Here is a 19,754-nt window from a genome sequence, read left to right on the forward strand (position 1 = left end):
ATGCAGATGACACCACCCTTATGGCAGAAAGTGAAGAGGAACTAAAAAGCCTCTTGATGAAAGTGAGAGACGAGAGTGAAAAAGTTGGCTTAAAACTCAACATTCAGAAAACGAAGATCATGGCATCTGGTCCCATCACTTCATGGGAAATAGATGGGCAAACAGTGGAAAGAGTGTCAGACTTTATTTTGGGGGGACTCCAAAATCACTTCAGATGGTGACTGCAGCCAGGAAATTAAAAGACGCTTGGTCCTTGGAAGAAAAGTTATGACCAACCTAGATAACATATTAAAAAGCAGAGACATTACTTTGCCAACAAAGGTCCATCTAGTCAAGGCTATGGTTTTCCCAGTAGTCATGTATGGATGTGAGAGTGGAATTATAAAGAAAGCTGAATGCCTAAGAATTGATGCTTTTGAACCGTGGTGTTGGAGAAGACTCTTGAGAATCCCTTGGACTGCAAGGAGATCCAACCAGTCCATCCTAAAGGAAATCAATCCTGAATGTTCATTGAAAGGACTGACGTTGAAGCTGAAACTCCAATACTTTGGCCACCTGATGCAAAGAACTGACTCATTGGAAAAGACCCTGATGCTGGGAAAGATTGAAGGCAGGAGGAGAAGGGGACGACAGAGGATGAGATGGTTGGATGGCATCACCGACTCAATGGACATGAGTTTGAGTAAACTCCAGGAGTTGGTGATGGACAGGGAGGCCTGGCGTGCTGCAGTCCATGGGGTCTCAGAGAGTCAGACACGACTGAACTGAATCTATATACCACACATTCCTCATCCCCCAGCTATTGGTAGACACTTAGGTGACTTCCACGCCTTGGCTGTTGTGGATAGTGCCGCTATAAACAGAGATGGATCTTAAGAATTTCATAAATGTTTGTCAGTCTCACCCAGAGAACCAGAAACATCATATACAGTTATTTTAAGTGATTTTAACCATTTCTGAAAACTGTCGCTGATGCCGGAAAGGCTGATGAGGTGACTACCCTTCACGTTTCATCTGCTTCACTTCCCGTGTTGTCCTGTCCGGAGTGAGAGGAAAGCAATGTGAGTCCCCAGGAGGTTTAGAAGCTTGAACGCTGAGGAGCAAAATGTAGAAATGTGTGAATGCTGTTTATCTCATGGCACATAGTAAATATTTTTTTTTAAATCATCGCTGGTTTTCCATTTGCACTGATACCATGTGAGTTACCACCATTCATTTCGGTCGGTGACGTGCCCTGCAGAAGGACTTGCTGGCAGGACATCCACACAGATGCCCTCCCCGAAGAAGGAGGAGGCGAGTCCACCAGGGAGGAGGGACCTTCCTCTCCCACTTCAGCCACGACCCCCCGAGAGGTCCTGTGACTCCCAGTGTTGATCCCAACAGCAATCTATGTAAAGTAAGAGGCGGAGAGCAGGAAAACTGTACATGTATTCAACACATAGACATTTACTCACAACACAGGGAGAGCACGTGTGATTCATAGCGAGCCTGTGGTCAGGGGTGTGGCTGACTCTGCGAAGCCCCTCCTGGGTTTTCCAATCCCGTGGCTCCTTTGCCCTCTGTCACAGGACACACTTGAACTTTCTCCTCCTCGGCCGGCTGATGGCAGAGAGGCCCCCGGCCTGTGAGGACGGTCGAGGGGGACGGGGCTTCTGGAGCAGGCAGCGCTGCCTGGGGCCCCCTACTCTCACGGCAAGCATTAGCTTATCAGGGTCTTGAGGAACGGGGGTGGCAAGCCAGCCACCGTTTCTCTAAAGGAGGAAAGTTATTTGCAGAAGCGGCTTTGGAGCAACCCCAGGGTTTGTGTGTGTTTCTGGTCGAGGTCTCTCGGTGACTCTCAGAGCCTCCGGGGCAGCGCGGGGTCTTCTCTGGAGGCTGCAGGCGGGACCACCCGCCCATCGCCCCATCCCAGGCTCAGTGAGGAGCTTAGAGGGGTGGTCAGCTGGGCGTGCTGGCCTCGTCAGCGGGGACCTCCTCTCCATCGGGGGCGAGTTGAGGCGCAGCCCCTTGTCCTACAGAGTCGGCGGGGCCAACCCCCCAGGGCCAGGATCCTGGGGCCCCCACGCCCCGGCAGGCCCCTCCATTTTCCTGGGGTTCCTTCCCCACCTGTGGCCTGTGGGGTGATTAGAGTTTCTGCTCATCATGGTCAGTTATTCCTAGCATGAGGTTATCAGCCTGGCGGGCCAGCAGGGACCCTTGAGGCCACCTCCCGCCCCAGGCCTTGCAGGGTGAAGCCTTCCAGAGGAACGGAAGGAGCTGAAGCTGAGCAGTGACGTGGCACCACGGCTGGGCCAGGCCGATCTGGGGGCCATTGCTAATTAAGGGAAAAAGACCTTTCTTAATGAGGAGCCACATCTGAAGCGCCCGGGGCTGTGTTCCTGGGCTCCAGGAGAGAGAGCACGTCTGGAACAGTGGGTGGGATTGATGTCACACTTGGCTGTGCTACGGTAATGTCACTCCACCCCCACCCCAGGACGCATCTGCTTCTGTGCAAGGAGTGTGGCTGAGTGGGGTGGGCTGGGGTGACCTCCCCCCAGCTCCCCAGCCGTTTCACTAAGTCAGGAATCACACCAAGCAAGTCAAACAAGAAGACTGCTCATGAGTGTGTATTTGGGGAGGTGGTGACGTTTGTAAGAAGCTGCCTTACGAAGTGCATTTAAATTGATATCCAAGCTAAAGTGTGTACTGTATGCTTTGATTAAATGTGTCTATATGCAATTTTGTGATTACTTATTTATTTATATGCAGTTTCCAAAAATAATCTGACTTGCCTGACCAACAGCCTGTATCATTCTTATGCTTAGAGAACCTAGCTTGTTATATTCACATGCATTCAGAAAGATTCTATTTTCTCTACGATAGAAACCCTCAAAATTTAGGGTGCATGAGAACCACCCAAGGGATGTTGTGAAAATGCAGCTTCTGGGGTATTCCCCAGCCTTCCTGTTTCAGTAGGGCCGGGACCTCACCCCCAGGTGACTCTGAGGCCTGTGGCTCGTATCAGAACTTGACCTGTTCTAGGAGATTTGGCAACAGCAGGGGCACGTCAGGCTTGCTCACTCAAGTCAGAGTGAGGGGTGCCGGAAAGCTTCAGTGTCCACCGGGCAGCGGCTGGACCGGGGCCCTGGCGGGGACAGAGCCTCACCTGGGCCACGACCTCTTCTCCCGCAGTGGGCGCTTCGGCCAAGTTCACAAGTGTGAGGAGAAGGCCACAGGCTTGAAGCTGGCGGCCAAGATCATCAAGACCAGGGGCGTGAAGGACAAGGTAAGGCCCACGCAGTGTGGACACGGTGGGCTGCCATCCGCCCAGTGCTAAACCAGCCCTCCCTCCCCCAGGACGACGTGAAGAATGAGATCAGCGTCATGAACCAGCTGGACCATGTGAACCTCATCCAGCTCTACGACGCCTTCGAGTCTAAGAATGACATCGTCCTGGTCATGGAGTAGTGTGTGCCCCATCCCCTCCCCATCCTACGCGCACATCCCCAGCACCCCGCCCTGCCCTGCCTCCAGCTGGACCCTGCTGGACCCCGGGATTCTGACTTGCATGTGTCAGAACTGCATCCGCCGCGGGAAGGAAATTACTCAGGAAAGGGTCTCCACGTGAGGTTCTGTTGCTAAGCAGCAGGACGACCACACAGGTTTAGCTCCGTATGAGCTGTACTGTCGAGGCCCTGTCTTAACTCTTGCTCTGGGTACCCTGGAGGGGTGAGCCTTGAACTGTGTCCTACTTTTGACCTGATAGTGAAAACAAAGCTCATGTCAGACTCTTCTAAGTAGAGCTAAGAGGCTTCTGTTTAACATCACCTTTCTGGGGCCGTCCCTCATGGCCCAGTGGTTAAGACTTCACCTCACCACGCAAGGGCTGTGGGTTTGATCCCTGGTCTGGCAGCTACAGTCCCACATGCCTCGTGGCTAAAAAAACCCAAACATAAAACAGAAGCAGTGTTGTAACAAATTCATTAAAGACTTTAAAAATGGTCCACATCAAAAAAATTATAAAAAGTAAAATAAAATCACCTTTATAAAAACTTGAGTGTGTAGTTAGAAAGTGAGTCATTCTAACCAACACTGAAGCCGTGTTTGCGACTCACTTCAGCTCCCCACCCCCAGCCCCACTTCGGGTTTTGCTTGTCACTGTGCGATAGGAATTTCGGGTAATGAAACATCCAGCATGAGCTCCACATGAGCACTTAATCGCTGAAATCAGCCTGGCCCTCCAAGGAGTCTGGAATTCCCTCCACCCCTGCCTTCCTAGCATCCTCCTGGGCCTCCGTGCTCCTTAGGAGATGGCAGAGGTGGGCCCACCCCAGAGCCGCAGCCCCTGCAAGGGAGGGGCTTTGAGACTTTCCATTTGAGCAAGTGGTGGGGCTCCAGTGACAGCCATCACCGTCAGAGGCATCTTATCCAGAAGGTAGAGAGACACAGCTGCAGACACATCCGGTGGGCGGGTCAGCGGCACGCAGATGCGAGGAGCAGGTGCTCGTCGAGGGCGCTGACTCGGAATCGCCCCCTCTCCCCCGCAGCGTGGACGGAGGCGAGCTCTTCGATCGCATCATCGACGACAACTGCAACCTGACGGAGCTCGACACCATCCTGTTCATCAGGCAGATATGCGAGGGGATAAGACACATGCACCAGATGTACATCCTCCACCTGGACCTGAAGGTAGGGCGTGCTCGGCCTCAGGGGGACGCGAGCCCTTCCCCCAGGCGGGTCCGTGGTCCCTCGGGTACTGGACACCCGCTTGGGAGACGGAGCCCGTCGCTGGGTATGTATTTGGGAATTTGAAGACTCTGGACTCTTAGCCTCATCTCCCTATCCCCAATTTCTGTCACTCGCTGGTATGTGCTTGTCTGCATCCTTAGGGACTGCTGTTCAGAGTCTTATTGTAAGTTGCTTATGTTAAAGGAACTCATAGGGAGGTGGTTTCTACCATCACACCAGCCTCATCACCACCATCCTGGTTGCATCCTCTCATCATCTGAGTAGGTGGGAGGAATTTTAGCTGACTCAGAGTTCCCTGCTTGTGGTCAAACTTCCCAGCTCTCCAGAATCCCCAGCAGTCCTCTAAAACCCTCCAGGAGGCTCTGGACTTTAGGGATTATTTTTCTACAAGCATGCTAGAGCCAGAGGGAGGATGCTATGGCAGCATGGGATCCAGGGCAGCTGGGGGGAGGTGCTGAGAGGCTGAGGGGCAGAAGGGTGGTGGGTGGGGCTGGGCACCCCCCCGGGAGCGGTGCGAACCTGTTGTAAATGGTGGGGAGCCCACCCTCTTTCTCCTCTTATTTTATGACCTTTCCCTCTCGCTCTCTCTCCCTTTATGAAGTCCCTGTAATTCGACTGTGCATCGTTACGACCAGTGAAATACGGGCCCAATAACTCCGAGCAGCTCTCATGTCCTCAAGGCATCTTCCTGTGTGGCTCGGTCGTTTCTCATTTCCCTGTTTGCACAGTGTGACACTGAGATAAAATACACATTCTGTAGAACATACCATCTACTGCAAGTCATCAGGGATTGCGGAGCTAAATCAATTCAGCTTCCTTGAATAGGTTTCCATGGGCCTCCGTTCCTGTAACTTGGCTCCTCTCACCGTCCTGATTTACGCGCTTGCCTCTCCCATCCACAGAGCAGGAGGAAGTGGTCGATGGGATGACAGAGCCAGAGGTTAAAAGTCATTAGCAGAGCCCATGGCTATGAACCGGTTTGATAATGCGCACTTTCACGGAGCATTTTCATTGAGTGTAGATACTCTCTGAATATCCCTAACGGGGTTTGATTGGCAGCTGAAGCGGGGACCTGACCCGTCGGAAGTCAGACAGCTCCATATGTGGCTTCAGAATGTTGACTGAGGACTTGCGTGGGCAGTTCTAGTTGTGGCTCGTACGTAAAGATGCAATAAAGGCGACAGCTGGATGGGTCATCAAGGACCAGGCGCCCTTTCAGAAAGCTCCTTGGAAGGAGAGGGGCCAAAAATACCAAAGGCTTGTCTCTCTGTAGGGAGATTGTAGGTGGCTTAAAATGGTCTCCTTCCTGCATTTTTTGTGTTTTGTAAATCTTATTCAATGAATATGCTTTAATTTTATAATTAGAAAAAAATTAACTTTCTGAAGTGCCCTCAGAGCTGTTTTTTTTTTTTTTTTTTATTCTGCAAACAATTCTTTTGTGTCGTGGTGCTTTTTGGCAATTGGACAGCTTGATACATGATCAATCAGTTACGTAAGCACGAGGCCAAGTCTTCCTGTGCAGCACCCACTTCTCTATAAATTGCCTTTGCCTAGAGACATCTGTTTTAGAGATATTTTAGAGAAAAAGCTTCCAATGACATTATGCCCAACCAAATGGACAATTGAATGTTGACAAGCAGAGACTCCTGGAGCAGGAAATGGGAACCCACTCCAGTTCTGTGGCCTGGGACAGAGGAGACCGGCCAGCCACAGTCCATGGGGTAACAGAGTTGGACACGACTTAGTGACTAAACCATCACCACCAAGCTGGTGCTAGCTCATCTCATAAAGTGTTGCTGTGTTTCTGACCTCACTCTACCCTCTCCTCCACCTGGACAGGCAGGGTAGGGGGGCAGCCATGACCCCATGTGAAGGGTGGGACGTGGAATCCTGGGGACTTGGCACCTCGGCTAATGCCCCCTCCTAGCGCTTAGGGAAGATTTGGGATGAGTTAGAGCTTGAGAGTTCAGGCGGTTCTTTGAAACCTTTATTTCTCTTTTTAGGATGAACTTGACTTTAAGTCAGATCCCCTATTTTTCCCATCCCTCAGGTCTTCTGTCCTAACGTAGGGAGGTGCACTTGTCAGATGTTCTATAAATACCGAGTTGCAGGGCTATCTACCTCTCTCCTCTGCACCCCGAGACCGTCCCATTGGCAGGGCCAAGTCTTTCCAGAGGCAAGCTCCAAGGGAACGCTTAGTCAAGGCTTTTAGGCACGGAGACCAAACTCAGCAACTCTCTGGAATCACCGAGAATGAAGAATGAACGGGGGCGGGGGAGTCCTCCCCTTACAGATGACTTTCCCATAGACTGAGCTCAGGGAAAGCCTGGGGGTCAGGGCTGCTCGCATGTGGGTGCGTGCTCGGTGTGGCCGGTGGAATGAAGCAGGCCATTTCTCCTGGAACTCATAAATCCTCGGGAAAAATAGTCCTCCAAGAAGGGGAAATTCATACTTAATAATTTTAGGGGGGCGGATGTCAAGTCTGAGACGGCCTCCACCAGGCCATTTGGAAAGTCTTGAGGCAGGAGGCCTTGGCCTGAACTCAGGCATGGTCGTCAACGGCAGAGCTGGTGGGGGAGGGAAGGCAGGGTCATGCGAGCTTGGCAGGGGCCCACAACCTCATCCACCACATAATTAAAGGAGAAAATACCCACGCAGACAAGCCCGCCCCAAAGTGAAAGGCCTGATATGTTTTTCCTGAGCATCGTTGTATTTTTAGTTGTGGTTCAAGGACAATTTGAGTGAAGGATGGTTGTTTTCATTGCTAATGTGTCTCTTTCTCCTGGCAGCCTGAGAACATCCTGTGTGTGAATCGGGACACTAAACAAATAAAAATTATTGACTTTGGATTGGCCAGAAGGTATGTCAATTTGGACATAGGTGTATGAATTGAGTTAGAGAACATGATGGGTGATCTTTCTTTGCAAAGATAAATCTGATATACCCCTTGGTTTCATATCCCTGTTTAGAATTAACCAAAATTATGTTTCAGCTTTACTTTGCTGGCTTCAGAATTTGAACGTTTAGGAGTTTCTACAGTGCATGCCAGAAAAATATGGAATATTAAAACCTAGTACAGTGCAGTTATTAAATGTTAAGACATTAATCCATAATTTGTGAGAGTTTGTCTTAGTCTTATGCATTTGGTCCATCTGTAAAGAGAAGACTTGCCTTAAAAAAGTAATTGTGTGAGCAGGATTGCTCACAGGGTTCAGGCAGAGATGAGCTCCTCAACGGAACGGAGTTTACTCGGACCTCAGCGCGTGAGTGAGAGTGTTGGGCGGTCGTGAACGGCCGCGTCTTCTCTATTCATTAAACTAGGCTTGTTTGAGCTGTCGACAGGGCACAGTCTGTTCTCACGGCTCCTTCAGTCATGTTTCATAATTCATAATTCAGGTGTTCTAATTATTCCGAGTGGCTTTTCTCACAACCATTTCAGATTATTAAGGATCTCTAGGAGAAGCTTCATTACCGTTTCAGACTCTTCAGGCTCTCTGGTGGGAAGCTTCGTTACCAGTTTCGGACACTCTGTCTTTAATATACGATTTCCTTCAGTCTGTTTACATTAACTGTGCTGTGCAGCTGCAGTTATTTTGCTTATAGACTGCACCCTTTCTGTTTTCTCGAGTTTTGATTTTTGGCTGACCCTCTTCATTCCTCTGTGTTGTCTCCTAAATTTCAGGTACAAACCCAGAGAGAAGCTGAAGGTGAACTTTGGAACTCCTGAATTCCTCGCCCCTGAAGTTGTGAACTACGATTTTGTCTCCTTCCCCACTGACATGTGGAGTGTGGGCGTCATCACCTACATGCTGTAAGCACACTCCCAGCCCCTCGGACACTTGTTCTCAATCGCCGCGTAAATTCCATTTGCTATTTTGAATAAAGCCCTAAGTTAGATCTTTCAAAGATAAATAACTCTGCCCCATACTCAGGTACTTCCCATGTTCTGTTGAGTCTGGTGGATAAAGGAGTAAATTCTTTAATCATCAGAAAAAGTAATAGTCTCTCTTCTTCACTGATCACCCAGATTCCTAGACCACCATCCTATGCTCTAAAAGGAACTTAAAAAACACCCCCAACTGTGTCCTGATCCCCTGAGTGATGAAGCAGCCTCACTGTCCAGGGGTGACGTTCCTGGCGTCTGCCATCGGAGGACGTGATGGCACTCTGTGGCAAAACGCGTTAAAAGGGCATCTGTGTTATTCTGTGAGATTCGTGTTTGAGGGTAGCTGTGCCTTCACCACAACCACTGCTGATAAACAAAAAATCATGCTCGCGAGTCGCTCAGTCGTGTCCAACTCTTTGCAACCCCATGGACTGTAGCCCACCAGGCTCCTCTGTCCATGGGTTTCTTCAGGCAAGAATACTGGAGTGGGTTGCCGTGCCCTCCTCCAGGAGATCTTCCCACCCAGGGACTGAATTCACATCCTATGGTAACTCCTGCATTGCAGGCAGATCTTTATCCCTGAGCCTTCTTTCCATTTTAAATGACAGAACCAGGAAGGCACCTGTCTCCACAGAGTCTGAGGGTGTTTAAAGGCTTCTCACCCTGGACGCCGTGTCTTACAGACTCAGCGGCTTGTCCCCCTTCCTGGGCGACGACGATGCCGAGACCCTGAACAACATTCTGGCCTGCAGGTGGGACCTGGAGGACCAAGAGTTCCAGGATGTCTCGGAGGAGGCCCGGGAGTTCATCTCCAAGCTTCTCATTAAGGAGAAGAGGTGACCGCATCCCCTCTGGGCTCAGGAGGAGGCAGGGCGAACAGAGGCGGGGCCCCGGGGCCGAGAGGACCGCAGTCAGGGAAGTAGCCACCAGCCCCGCGGCTGTCTCTCTGGTGCACCTGTGGGGCTGTAGGCACAGTGACTCTGGTGCTCTCCACCCGGTCTCCTGAGCCCTGGAACCGCTGTGATCGCAGGGCTTGAGTGGGGCTAGGGGGCTCCACGCCGCTGAACAGTTGTTTCATGGGAGAGCCTGCTGTGGGCCAGGCCTGCTGCTGCTCTCCAGACATGTTCTCTTTACCCCCTTCCCAGTTCCGTGGGAGGAGGGCATTATCAGTCATGTTCTTTGATGATACTCCAAGATCACATGGCCGGTTAAGTGACAGAACCAAGAATCAACACAAGGCTGAGCACGTGACTGTTATGTATGAATGGCCTGCTTTCTGTCTTGCTGATAATTCAGAATTCAGTGGATGAAGGGTACTGATACTGAAATACAGGGGATCACATTTTAGGATCATAGACGGGGTGGAGGACTGTGATGAGCCAAACATACTTTTCAGATGATCCTGTCTTAAATATATAATGACAAAAGATAAGACTAAGTAACAAAAATTTTAAAAAAGACAGCTCCCAAAAACAGAAAAGAAAAATACAAAGAAAAAAGAAAACAAATTAAAAATAAATAAATAAAAATAATTTTAAAAAAAGTTTTAAACAGACAAAAAATGGAAAACAAAAAACCTCCAAAATGGAAAAATAATGAGAGAAAATAGAAAAATAATAAAACACATAATGGTAGATGGCATTTAAGATGTTCATGGCCAACAATACTTGCTTTATTGTTTTATAGCTTTTAAGTTATGTAACCACCACCATGAACCAATAGACAGGTGGTTCGGCGGGGTGGGGGCCGGGGCTGACCCCAGAATAGACAGGTGGTTCGGCGGGGTGGGGCCGGGGCTGACCCCAGAATAGACAGGTGGTCCGGCGGGGTGGGGCCGGGGCTGACCCCAGAATAGACAGGTGGTCCGGCGGGGTGGGGTCGGTTCGGCGGGGTGGGGTCGGTTCGGCGGGGTGGGGCCGGGGCTGACCCCAGATGCTCCTTCCCCTGCACTTCACTGTCCCTGATCTTCCAGAAATTGTATCTGGGGCTTTGAGGGCAAATGTATAAAGCCCAGTTCCTGGCTTTAGGTAACTTGTGATCTAATAGAAGAGACAAGCAGTTTTTAGTTCAGTTCAGTTCAGTCGCTCAGTCGTGTCCAGTTCTTTGTGACCCCATGGACTGCAGCACACCAGGCCTCCCTGTCCATCACCAACTCCCAGAGCTTACTCAAGCTCACATCCATTGAGTCGGTGATGCCATCCAACCATCTCATCCTCTGTCATCCCCTTCTCCTCCCACTTTCAATCTTTCCCAGCATCAGGGTCTTTTCAAATGAGTCAGCTCTTCACATCAGGTGGCCAAAGTATTGGAGTTTTAGCTTCAGCGTCAGTCCTTCCAAAGAACACTCAGTACTGATTTCCTTTATGGTGGACTCTTTTGATCTCCTTGCAGTCCAAGGGACTCTGAAGAGTCATCTCCAACACCACAGTTCAAAAGCATCAGTAGTAAAGAACCTGCCTGCTAAGCAGGAGACATAGGTTCAATCCCTGGGTCGGGAAGATAGAAGTTCAATTTATGAAGCTCAGACATCTCATCAAGAATGGTTATTTCTATTTGAAGGAAGATGTTCAGGTAGCATCAAGATTTCAGAATTGTTTGTCTTGCTTGTCTTACCAGTAGTGTTACCCTGATGGGATTGGATGGTAACCTATCCCTGATACTAATGCCATGGGAGACAGAATTGCCTGGCAACTTGACACGAGGCCGTCTGGTCTCCGCTGGGTCCCTAATAACCGCTGCCTTTCCCTTTAGCTGGAGAATCAGTGCTAGTGAGGCTCTCAAGCACCCTTGGCTGTCGGATCCCAAGCTCCACTCCAGGCTCAGCACGCAGGTAACCACGGCTGCTGTTCTCCCTCTTCTTTCTAGTCGGCTTCAACCTTCTGACGATCAGATGCTAGCGGCACCTCAGCCTTGAGTGAAGCTCTTTCTAATTAGTCTCTCACAGCCTTCTAATCTTGTGCTAGCGCTAAATTGCTTAAAATGCTTTTATTGAGCAATTTGTGCTTTTTAATGATGCTAACTACACTAGAGAATTATTTTCAGCAGAACTATGTATTAGGTTTATTATTTAATTACTGTATCCATTGCAAAGTGAATCGTTTCGTCACCGTAACCGCACCCACACTTACACATTTAGCCTCGGGCATAGGTCACATAAAGTTTTGGAGAATACATGTTAATGTACATTCAAGATATATCTCCTACATAGAACTCAAAATTCTAACTTCCCAGCTTGCCTGGTTTAGTGTGCTCTAAGCACCAAAAAAAAAGTAAAAAGAAAGGTAATATTCAGCTTGGACAAGAGATTAATGTAAGTGCATGGGAAGGATACTGAATGGTGGGGTGTACCTTGAGAGTGACCCGGCCTCCCCGTGTGGTCACTTCTTATGCAAACTCCTGACCGCCTCTCACCGCCCTAGCCAGCGCTTACATCTCACCTCCCTCGTCAGTACCTCCAGCACAGGTCTCTTTCCTAAGCTTTGGGCCCGAATACTCCTCTGTGAGCTGGCCATCTCTGCTTGGATTGTCTCCGCTCCCCCCTCCACCATCCTCACCACCCTCCCAGACCCCAACGCCTCTCTGTGCCCCCTCTCCCTCCCCCAGTCCCCTCAGCTCATCCATAATTTTCCTTCACCGTCTGCAATGATTATTCCTGGAATCTGTACAGTCCCCACCGTCAGGATGGTTGTCTAGGCTGAGGCCACCTGTCACCTGAGTGACTACCATCGCCTCCTGCCGACGTCCACATCCAGATCACCGTGGATTATATAAACAGTACAGAGGCAGAGGGGTCGCATCTAAGCAGCTTTCCTGAATATTTAGTGTGGTCAGCGGGGCGCGATCCCAGGGAGGCGGCGGGCAGGCCCTGCCGTCACTCGCTGTGGAGGCGGCTGGTCGGCCTCGTACACCCCCCTCCCCTCCATCTTTGCTCCTCCGGGGTTTGGAGTGCAGCTTTTCCACCGACCAAGCCCTGGGATGACTGTGCCCCCGGTACTCATTTTTTCCACATCCAGTTTTTATTGAAATTACTTCTAAATTCGGCATCAGTTGTAAGTTTTATTTGTGTCTGAATATACCTTTCCTTGATAATTGGTACTGATGTCAAGTAAAAATAGGCTGATTCCCTGGTAGGTACCTCACCCAGACGGCATAAACTGCTTATTAGGGTTACCAACCTATTCTGGGCCAATTTTCCACCCATGTATTTTTATCCAAGCTTATTGGTGTCCAAATACACTTTGACGTGGTGGACAATATGGAAACCACAACAGATAATTAATGACATTATACAGTGTAGAAGTGTTTAAAAATATTTTTTAGATCATACAACAATAACAAAAATCACCTTTTTGTTATTTTATCCAACTGCTGGTATCTAAGGTGAATAGATATTTCAGGGATGGTGAGGATTAAACAAAAAACATTCCGTTGTATAAATCCTGTTAGTTACCGTGAAAGTTATAATTGTACAGCACTGTGCCAAGCACTGTTCTGATGGCTTCAGGGAAATGAACTCATTTGGTCCTCAGGTCAATGCTCTGATTCAGACATGCCATCATTCCCTTTATGTGAAAGGGCCGCTGAGGACAGGGGTATAGACCCACCCATGATCCCACCACAGGCAGCAGACCCTGGAGTCGGGTGAGGCTCCCCACTCTGCCGTCCCGCTGGAGGCAGGCTGCTGGGCCAAGGGGGCCTGTGACATTTCCAGGACCACCCTGTATGACATCTTTCATGTTACTGAAGGATAGCACTCAAGCTTAATATATTTTATTTTTTGGTGAAGTATTGAGAATAATTTTTTCTAGGTGATTCACTTCTGGGAGAATCTTGTTTCTATGTCCTGTAGAACCAGAATTCAACTTTATGTTGACAATTCAACTCTTACTCAAACTATTTAAATCTAAATTCTGATATTTCAAAGTTTTCATAATAAACTTTTATTTGTCTCTTTTCATTGTTTCATGCTTAAAAGCACTTCCTGTTTCCCAGCCACTGAGCATGTCCGTGATCTGTGAACTTGGAAGGATTCTCCCTCTTAGACACCGAGGCCTGCGGTCTCCACCTCCTGAGCTGGGCTCATAGGGCCAAGCCCACCACCTGCACGGGACTCACTGCGTCAGGCACAGCCTGCAGCAGGGCCTCCCGGAGGGCAAACCCGTGCGCCCTTGGCCAGCACCTGTGCAGACACAGTTGCTGCTTTGGGGCTGGGGGCGGGGAAGCAAGCAGGTGGGGCCGATGCTCTCCTGCCACGGCTCATGACCATCCAGCTCTCCTCCCCGTCTCCTGGGCTCCGGTCTCATTCTCTGCTCCTGTCTACCGAGCTAATGACGATGGACGTGCTCAGAGCCTGTGTGCGCCCACGCTCTTCCCTGTCACCAAATCATCCCTTCCTTAATTATAGCTCTGACCGTATTATCCCCTGATGAGAGAATCTCCCAGTCTTCCCCTCCTTGCACCCTGAACCCCCATGCCCAGCAGTTCAGGCCCCCATGGGTGCCAGTGTTGGGGCCCAAGTCCTGGGCAGTGTCCGAGGCCCACTCCCAGTGCCCTTTCTCCAGGACGGTCTCCTCAGCGCCAACCAGAGGGACTTCCTCTGTCCTCCGGAGCTTCTCCCGGGGCCCTTAGCTCTTGTCTGCTGGCTTGAGAACATCTGCAAGCAGCCATGTCTGTGTCTGGCTCATCCCTGTGGTCAGTCTATCTTGACTCTCGTGCTCCGTCCGCCTGAGTCTTGGCTAAACACACACGTGTCACGACAAGGGTCATGGAGCGCGAGTCTCTCTGTCCATGACTCCGAGCGGAAGAGCAGTGACTACAGGGGCGTGGAGGGGACTGCAGACGCCCTCGAGCCGGACTCTGCGGCCGTGAGCCACTCAGGGTCCAGGGACGTCTCTGCAGGAACCCCTGCCTCTTTGGGTATCGTCAGACCGCGTCAGTCTGACCCTTCTCGAAATGTCTTCTTGGTTTTCCTAGAAAAGGAAGAATTGCTGCTCTGATGCCCGGGACCTGGCGACCAAATAGTGTCCGGAAAGTGCCCTCTTGAAAGGTTGGTCTAAAGGGGCCTCTGAGCCTAGAGAGAGGGTGGGGAGAGTGTGGCTGGCTGACCGCGAATGCAGCGGGGTGCGTTCCCTCCGGGGGAGGCCCCGAGGCCAGGAGGCTGTGTTTGGGTCTACTCTGCTGTTTCCTAGCAGAGGATCCTCCGTCTTGTGATTTGTGGACTGGGGACAGTCTCATTTCCCATGTTTGTTGAGTGGCTCCACTGAGACCATCCAAGCAAAGCCAGAGACCAGGGCTCGGCACACAGTAGGTACTCAGGAGGGCTCCTGGGAGTCCGTGCAACAGTTGTACATAGTAGGAGTAGCAGGGGAGGGAGCGCTATCTGCAGAGTCGGGGAGTCTGAGGACCTGCCCAGGGGCATCCCCGGAGCACGGTGGAGCCTGACCCTCTGGGGAGTCAGGACCTGCCCAGGGGCACCCCTGGAGCACGGTGGAGCCTGACGCTCTGGGGAGTCTGCTCACTCTTCTCCTTCCGAGCTGTTGCCAGGCCCAGACCCCATCTTGGACCCCAAGGAACTGCCTCTTCATACAAAGCCTCTGTCTTGCTTAGAATTTTGTCAGAATTATTCAGAGAAGGAGTGTTACACACGAGCATGTGCTGTTACATCAATAAATGGTCCAATTTATGGCCTAAAAGTGGCTTCCCAGGTGGCGCCAGTGGTAAAGAACCCGTTTGCCAGTGCAGGAGACATCAGAGACATGGGTTTGATCCCTGGCTCGGGAAGACCCCGTGAAGGAGGGCAGGGAAACCCACTCCAGTATTTTTGCCCAGAGATTCCCATTGATGGAGGAGCCTGGTGGGCTACAGCCCATAGGATTGCAGAGAATTGGTCATGACTGAGAGACTGTGCACACACACACACACACACACACTCACACACACACGGCCCAAAGGAGAGGCCGAGGGCGTGCACTACCCCAGAGGGCTTCGAGAAGCCCCAGGACCCCCGCTGGCCCCGGCCAGCCGCCCCGTCGTCTGGGCTGCGAGTCCTCGGCCCCCGGGCAGCTCGGCTTCAGTGGCCGTGCTGGACTCGAGCCTCGTGAGGCGACATTCTGCTGCCTGCCTGTCCGAACTCTCACCCTGACTTGTATCTACTCTGGCCCCGAGGTTTTCTTGGTCTGTTGCCTGTGTGCGCTCTTGCAAGCTGCCTCGAATCTGTTGAGGAGTAAGATGGGGTAGAAATAAATCACCAAATCATCATACAAGTCACAAACCAGCGTTGGCGAACACCCTGGCTTTGGCACGAGGTTCCCTTACTGGGGACCCTTTCGCTTGTTTGGAGATTGATGTGACGTCGACGGGAAAGCTTTTGCTTTCTACATACAAAGACCATTCTTGTTTGTACAGACTAGTGGGGAGTTGGCGTTGGGAACAGCAGGGGGTAGCCTCACGTCTGGTGCCACGGTGGAGAAGGAGGACCATCTGCACCCCCTGAAGTGGGCATCCCGGCTTTGCTGGGAGCCGTGAGCCCGAGGTCTGCGGGCAGCGCGCCCCGGCGGTCCTTCTCTCCCCCAGCCCCGCCCAGAGGCAGCTCTGTTCCCAGCGACCACAAACCCTGAGGGTTTGCCGCAAACCACCTTCCCACCATAAGCCCTGGGCAGGCTCTGGGGGCTGGTGGGAGCGAGGTCACTGGGTGCCAGGAGGTGCCCAGGCAGGAGGCCTGGCGCCAGGGGCTGGTGGGAAGGATGAGGCGAAAAGGCAGTGGGTGACGGTTCAGGGAGGTTTGCTCTTGAACCCCAGGTGATGGAAGGTGGTGGCGGCCAGAAGGACAAGGACGAAGGCTTGTGGGTTTTCCCCCCAGACTTCAGGCTTTTTGTTTTGTGTTGGAGTATAGCCATTAAAACCGTCGTGGCGGCTTCAGGTGAGTGGTCAGGGGACTCAGCGTGCGTGTGGGTGTACACGCATCCATTCTCCCCAGACGCCCCTCCCATCCAGGCCGGCACATGACGCCGAGCAGAGCTCCCTGTGCTGGGCCGTAGGTCCCTGTTGGTTATCCTCTTTAAAGTGTGTACGTGACCTTCCCAAATGACCAAGCGCTTTGAGCCGGTTGCCCTGGCAACGCAGCATCTTTGTTGCAGATGCTCAGCGAGACCACTCCAAACCTGGCCTGGTCCACTCCGAGACGGCCACTCGGGCTGGCCAGCTTCCCTTCCTGGGTCCCCCCCACCCCTCCAGGGGCCGCAGAAACCCACCTCGGTCCCACCGCATGTCCATGCGATGCAGGTGCTTCCTGGTTTGCTTTCTCACTTTTTTTTTCTTTCTCAAACTAAAATGTCAGGTTAAGAAATTAATGCTGGGGGCAGCCTTCCTTGAGAAGGATGCTGTGCTAAAAGCAGTAGACCGTGCTTCACAATCTCTCCTGCCAGGAGGAGCTTGGAGTTTGGCAAGACATAACATGAGTAAAACCAATTTTGAGATAATATTGATTTTTAAAATCTGGTGGTTGGAGATGATTCCTGTGGAAAAAGAGCCTTATGAATAAGGCATAACCCGCAACGCAAATTGAGGACAGAAATCTCCTGCAATTTGTCAGAGGTTTTTTGATGGGCTGAGGAAGTGCTCTAAAAACAAACCAGGTGGCGTTTCGTTTCTCCTTCCTGCTGCTCTGTGGCCAGCCCGGGAGACGCGCACCAGGGCCAAGCCCTCAGGTCTACAGGGAGGACGTGGGTCATACGTGGCTGAGACAGATGCAGAGAGTCCCACGCGCATCCCCGGCTGCGCTTTGATGCCGACGGAGCTGGCGGGACGCAGGGTGGCAGCGGGTGGGAGCTGGCTGCACTTCAGGCGAAACAAAGAGGCCTTGTCCTTCGATCCTGCGCGTGGTACCAAAATATCTTGCATAAACTGAGCACACACACACACACACACACCCCACCCAGCTCTGGTAAGCAGTGGATCCTTCAAGGAGTTCCTTTTTTTTCTCACAGACACACATACATTATAAAAAGTCATCTGTGGTTTTCCTAAGGGGCGCAACCAACTAATTACAATTTTAAAAGCCTTGCTGAATTAACAAGAGTCATATTTTGTTTGCTTTGCAGGAAAACTGCTGCGGTTGCTGCTGCCTTGAGGAGATTTTTGGAAAAATCAGCAATTCTGATGCCTTGACCCCTACGCAGACTGGTGGCTCTGGGCGGTGGGGAGGGGAGGGTGCCACTCTGAACTCTGAGCACCTCTGCCAGGCTTGGGGCGGGGGGTGCTGAGAGTTGAAGCCCTGGAGGCAGGCAAGCCTGCGCCCACCCCAGCCCCTGCCACACCCTGCGGCCGGGAGCACCCAAGAATATGGTTCCCTGCCATCCTGAACTTAAAGCTTTCTGTCTTTGTTGCTGGGGCCCAGCAGGCCTCGTCTCTGCTATGTCTCAGATCACTAGAGTGGTCATACTGGAGACTGAGCTGAGGGTTTAAAATGTGTTGGAAGCAACAGCAAACTATTATCTATAGGATGGATAAACAGCAAGGTGCCACTGCACAGCCCGGGGGACTGTACTCAGCATCTCAGGATAGACCGCTGTGTGTGTTCACGCTCGGTCGCTCAGTCCTGTCTGACTCTTTGTGACCCCACGGACTGTAGCCCACTAGGCTCCCCTGTCCATGAGATTCTCCAGGTAAGAATACTGGAGTGGGTTGCCATTTCAGGCCATAATGGAAAAGACTATGAAAAAGAATGTATCGCTGTTTGGTCGCTCAGTTGTGTCCGACTCTTTGCGACCCCGTGGACTACAGCACGCCAGGCCTCCCTGTCCTTCAGTATCTCCCAGAGTTTGCTCAGACTCACTTCCATCGAGTTGATGATGCCATCCAACCATCTCATCCTCTGTCGCTTTGCTCCCTTCTCTTCTTGCCCTCAGTCTTTCCCAGCAACAGGGTCTTTTCCAATGAGTCAGCTCATTATAATGGAAAAGAATATGAGAAAGAATGTGGATATATGTAAAAAAAAAAGTTGGATACATTTAGAGAGAGAATTTCCTTTCAAAGGGGTGAGTATGTTGCCAGAAAAAGTTCTAAGTCCAGTGAACCCTTGACCGCTTTGTTTCTCGGACTTTATTATTTTGATTTGACTGAAATCCGGTGAATCCAACTGATGAGTAATTTGCTTTCTGGAATATACACTTTCTTTGAATTCTGAGCAACAGGATCAGAAAGCCTATCTTCCATTTGTTTTGCCATCTCCTCCAAGAGCAGCAGTCTTTCAAGCAGCTGGTCTACTTTTAGCTGAGGGACACAGGTTGTCACCGTGCACTTTGCTCTCTTCCGAGGGAACCGTCATCCACGTGAAACACGGGCCTCGAGAGGCAGTGCATGGTTAGTCTGTCCATTCATGGCCTTGAGAGTAACGTTAACTGTCCCGAGAGCTTCCCTCAACGCAGCTGGAATGAGAAAGACTCTGGTGAGTCCTTCAGGGGACAGTGCTGGGCTTCCTGTCGAGCGACCTGGGTAGAGAGGACCAGTGGCCACGCCACGTGGCGGCCCTTTGGCTCAGCCCGGCACGGGGCACCCCCACTCGGACGTGACCCTGATTTCCAGCTGGAAGCTCTTCCACTCCCAAGCTCTAGTGCCGTTTCTTCACATGTAACAGGGGACCCGAGCCCTGCTGCAGAAACAGGAGTTGCTTCTCCAGGAAGCTGAGACGGTGGATGCCACGCCCATCACTTACTTCTTAAGCCTCTCTCACATTTTCCACTTCCAAATACCTGTTGTGTTGAGACCAGCTATAATAATGTCTTTATTTTTAGCTTAAGTCGCTCTAGGCTCCAGTTGTCTCGATAGTGATGAAACCAACTGAGAACAGCTCTGGGGGCCCCTGGGTGAGGGGGTTCTGACAGGCGCTGACAGTTCACCGTCCTCTCTGATCCCACCCGGGCGTCCTCCTCACCCGCCCACGTGTTTCGGGGGCGGGGGAGGCGGAGACAGAAGACACGCGTAATTAGTTCAGGCCTCTCGCCAGCTCACCGGTAGTGCAGTGCGACGCGTCTCTGTCTCCTTTGGGCCTGCGCGCTCATCCAAGGCTGGCTTCTCCTCTTCCTGTTCTGTGATTCTGCTTCGTGTTTAATTTAGTTTCCTTAAAACACACATGTGCACACAA

At 51.3% G+C, this 19,754-nt stretch overlaps 1 protein-coding gene across 3 annotated transcripts in view; it reads left to right on the top strand.

Annotated features, from left to right (window-relative positions):
- Positions 1–19,754, top strand: part of MYLK4 (myosin light chain kinase family member 4) — a 69,144-nt gene extending 49,390 nt beyond the window's left edge. For all 3 annotated transcript variants that reach the window (XM_061399002.1, XM_061399001.1, XM_061399003.1), the window contains 9 exons: positions 3,172–3,265; positions 3,337–3,446; positions 4,527–4,668; positions 7,518–7,588; positions 8,411–8,539; positions 9,298–9,450; positions 11,366–11,444; positions 14,588–14,660; positions 17,713–19,754. In XM_061399002.1, coding sequence (XP_061254986.1) covers positions 3,172–3,265; positions 3,337–3,446; positions 4,527–4,668; positions 7,518–7,588; positions 8,411–8,539; positions 9,298–9,450; positions 11,366–11,444; positions 14,588–14,635 — 826 coding nt within the window. In that variant the 3' untranslated portion in view covers positions 14,636–14,660; positions 17,713–19,754. The remainder of the gene's footprint in view (positions 1–3,171; positions 3,266–3,336; positions 3,447–4,526; positions 4,669–7,517; positions 7,589–8,410; positions 8,540–9,297; positions 9,451–11,365; positions 11,445–14,587; positions 14,661–17,712) is intronic.

Source organism: Bos javanicus, chromosome 23 (assembly GCF_032452875.1).
Source record: "Bos javanicus breed banteng chromosome 23, ARS-OSU_banteng_1.0, whole genome shotgun sequence".
In the NCBI taxonomy this organism is placed as follows: domain Eukaryota; kingdom Metazoa; phylum Chordata; class Mammalia; order Artiodactyla; family Bovidae; genus Bos; species Bos javanicus.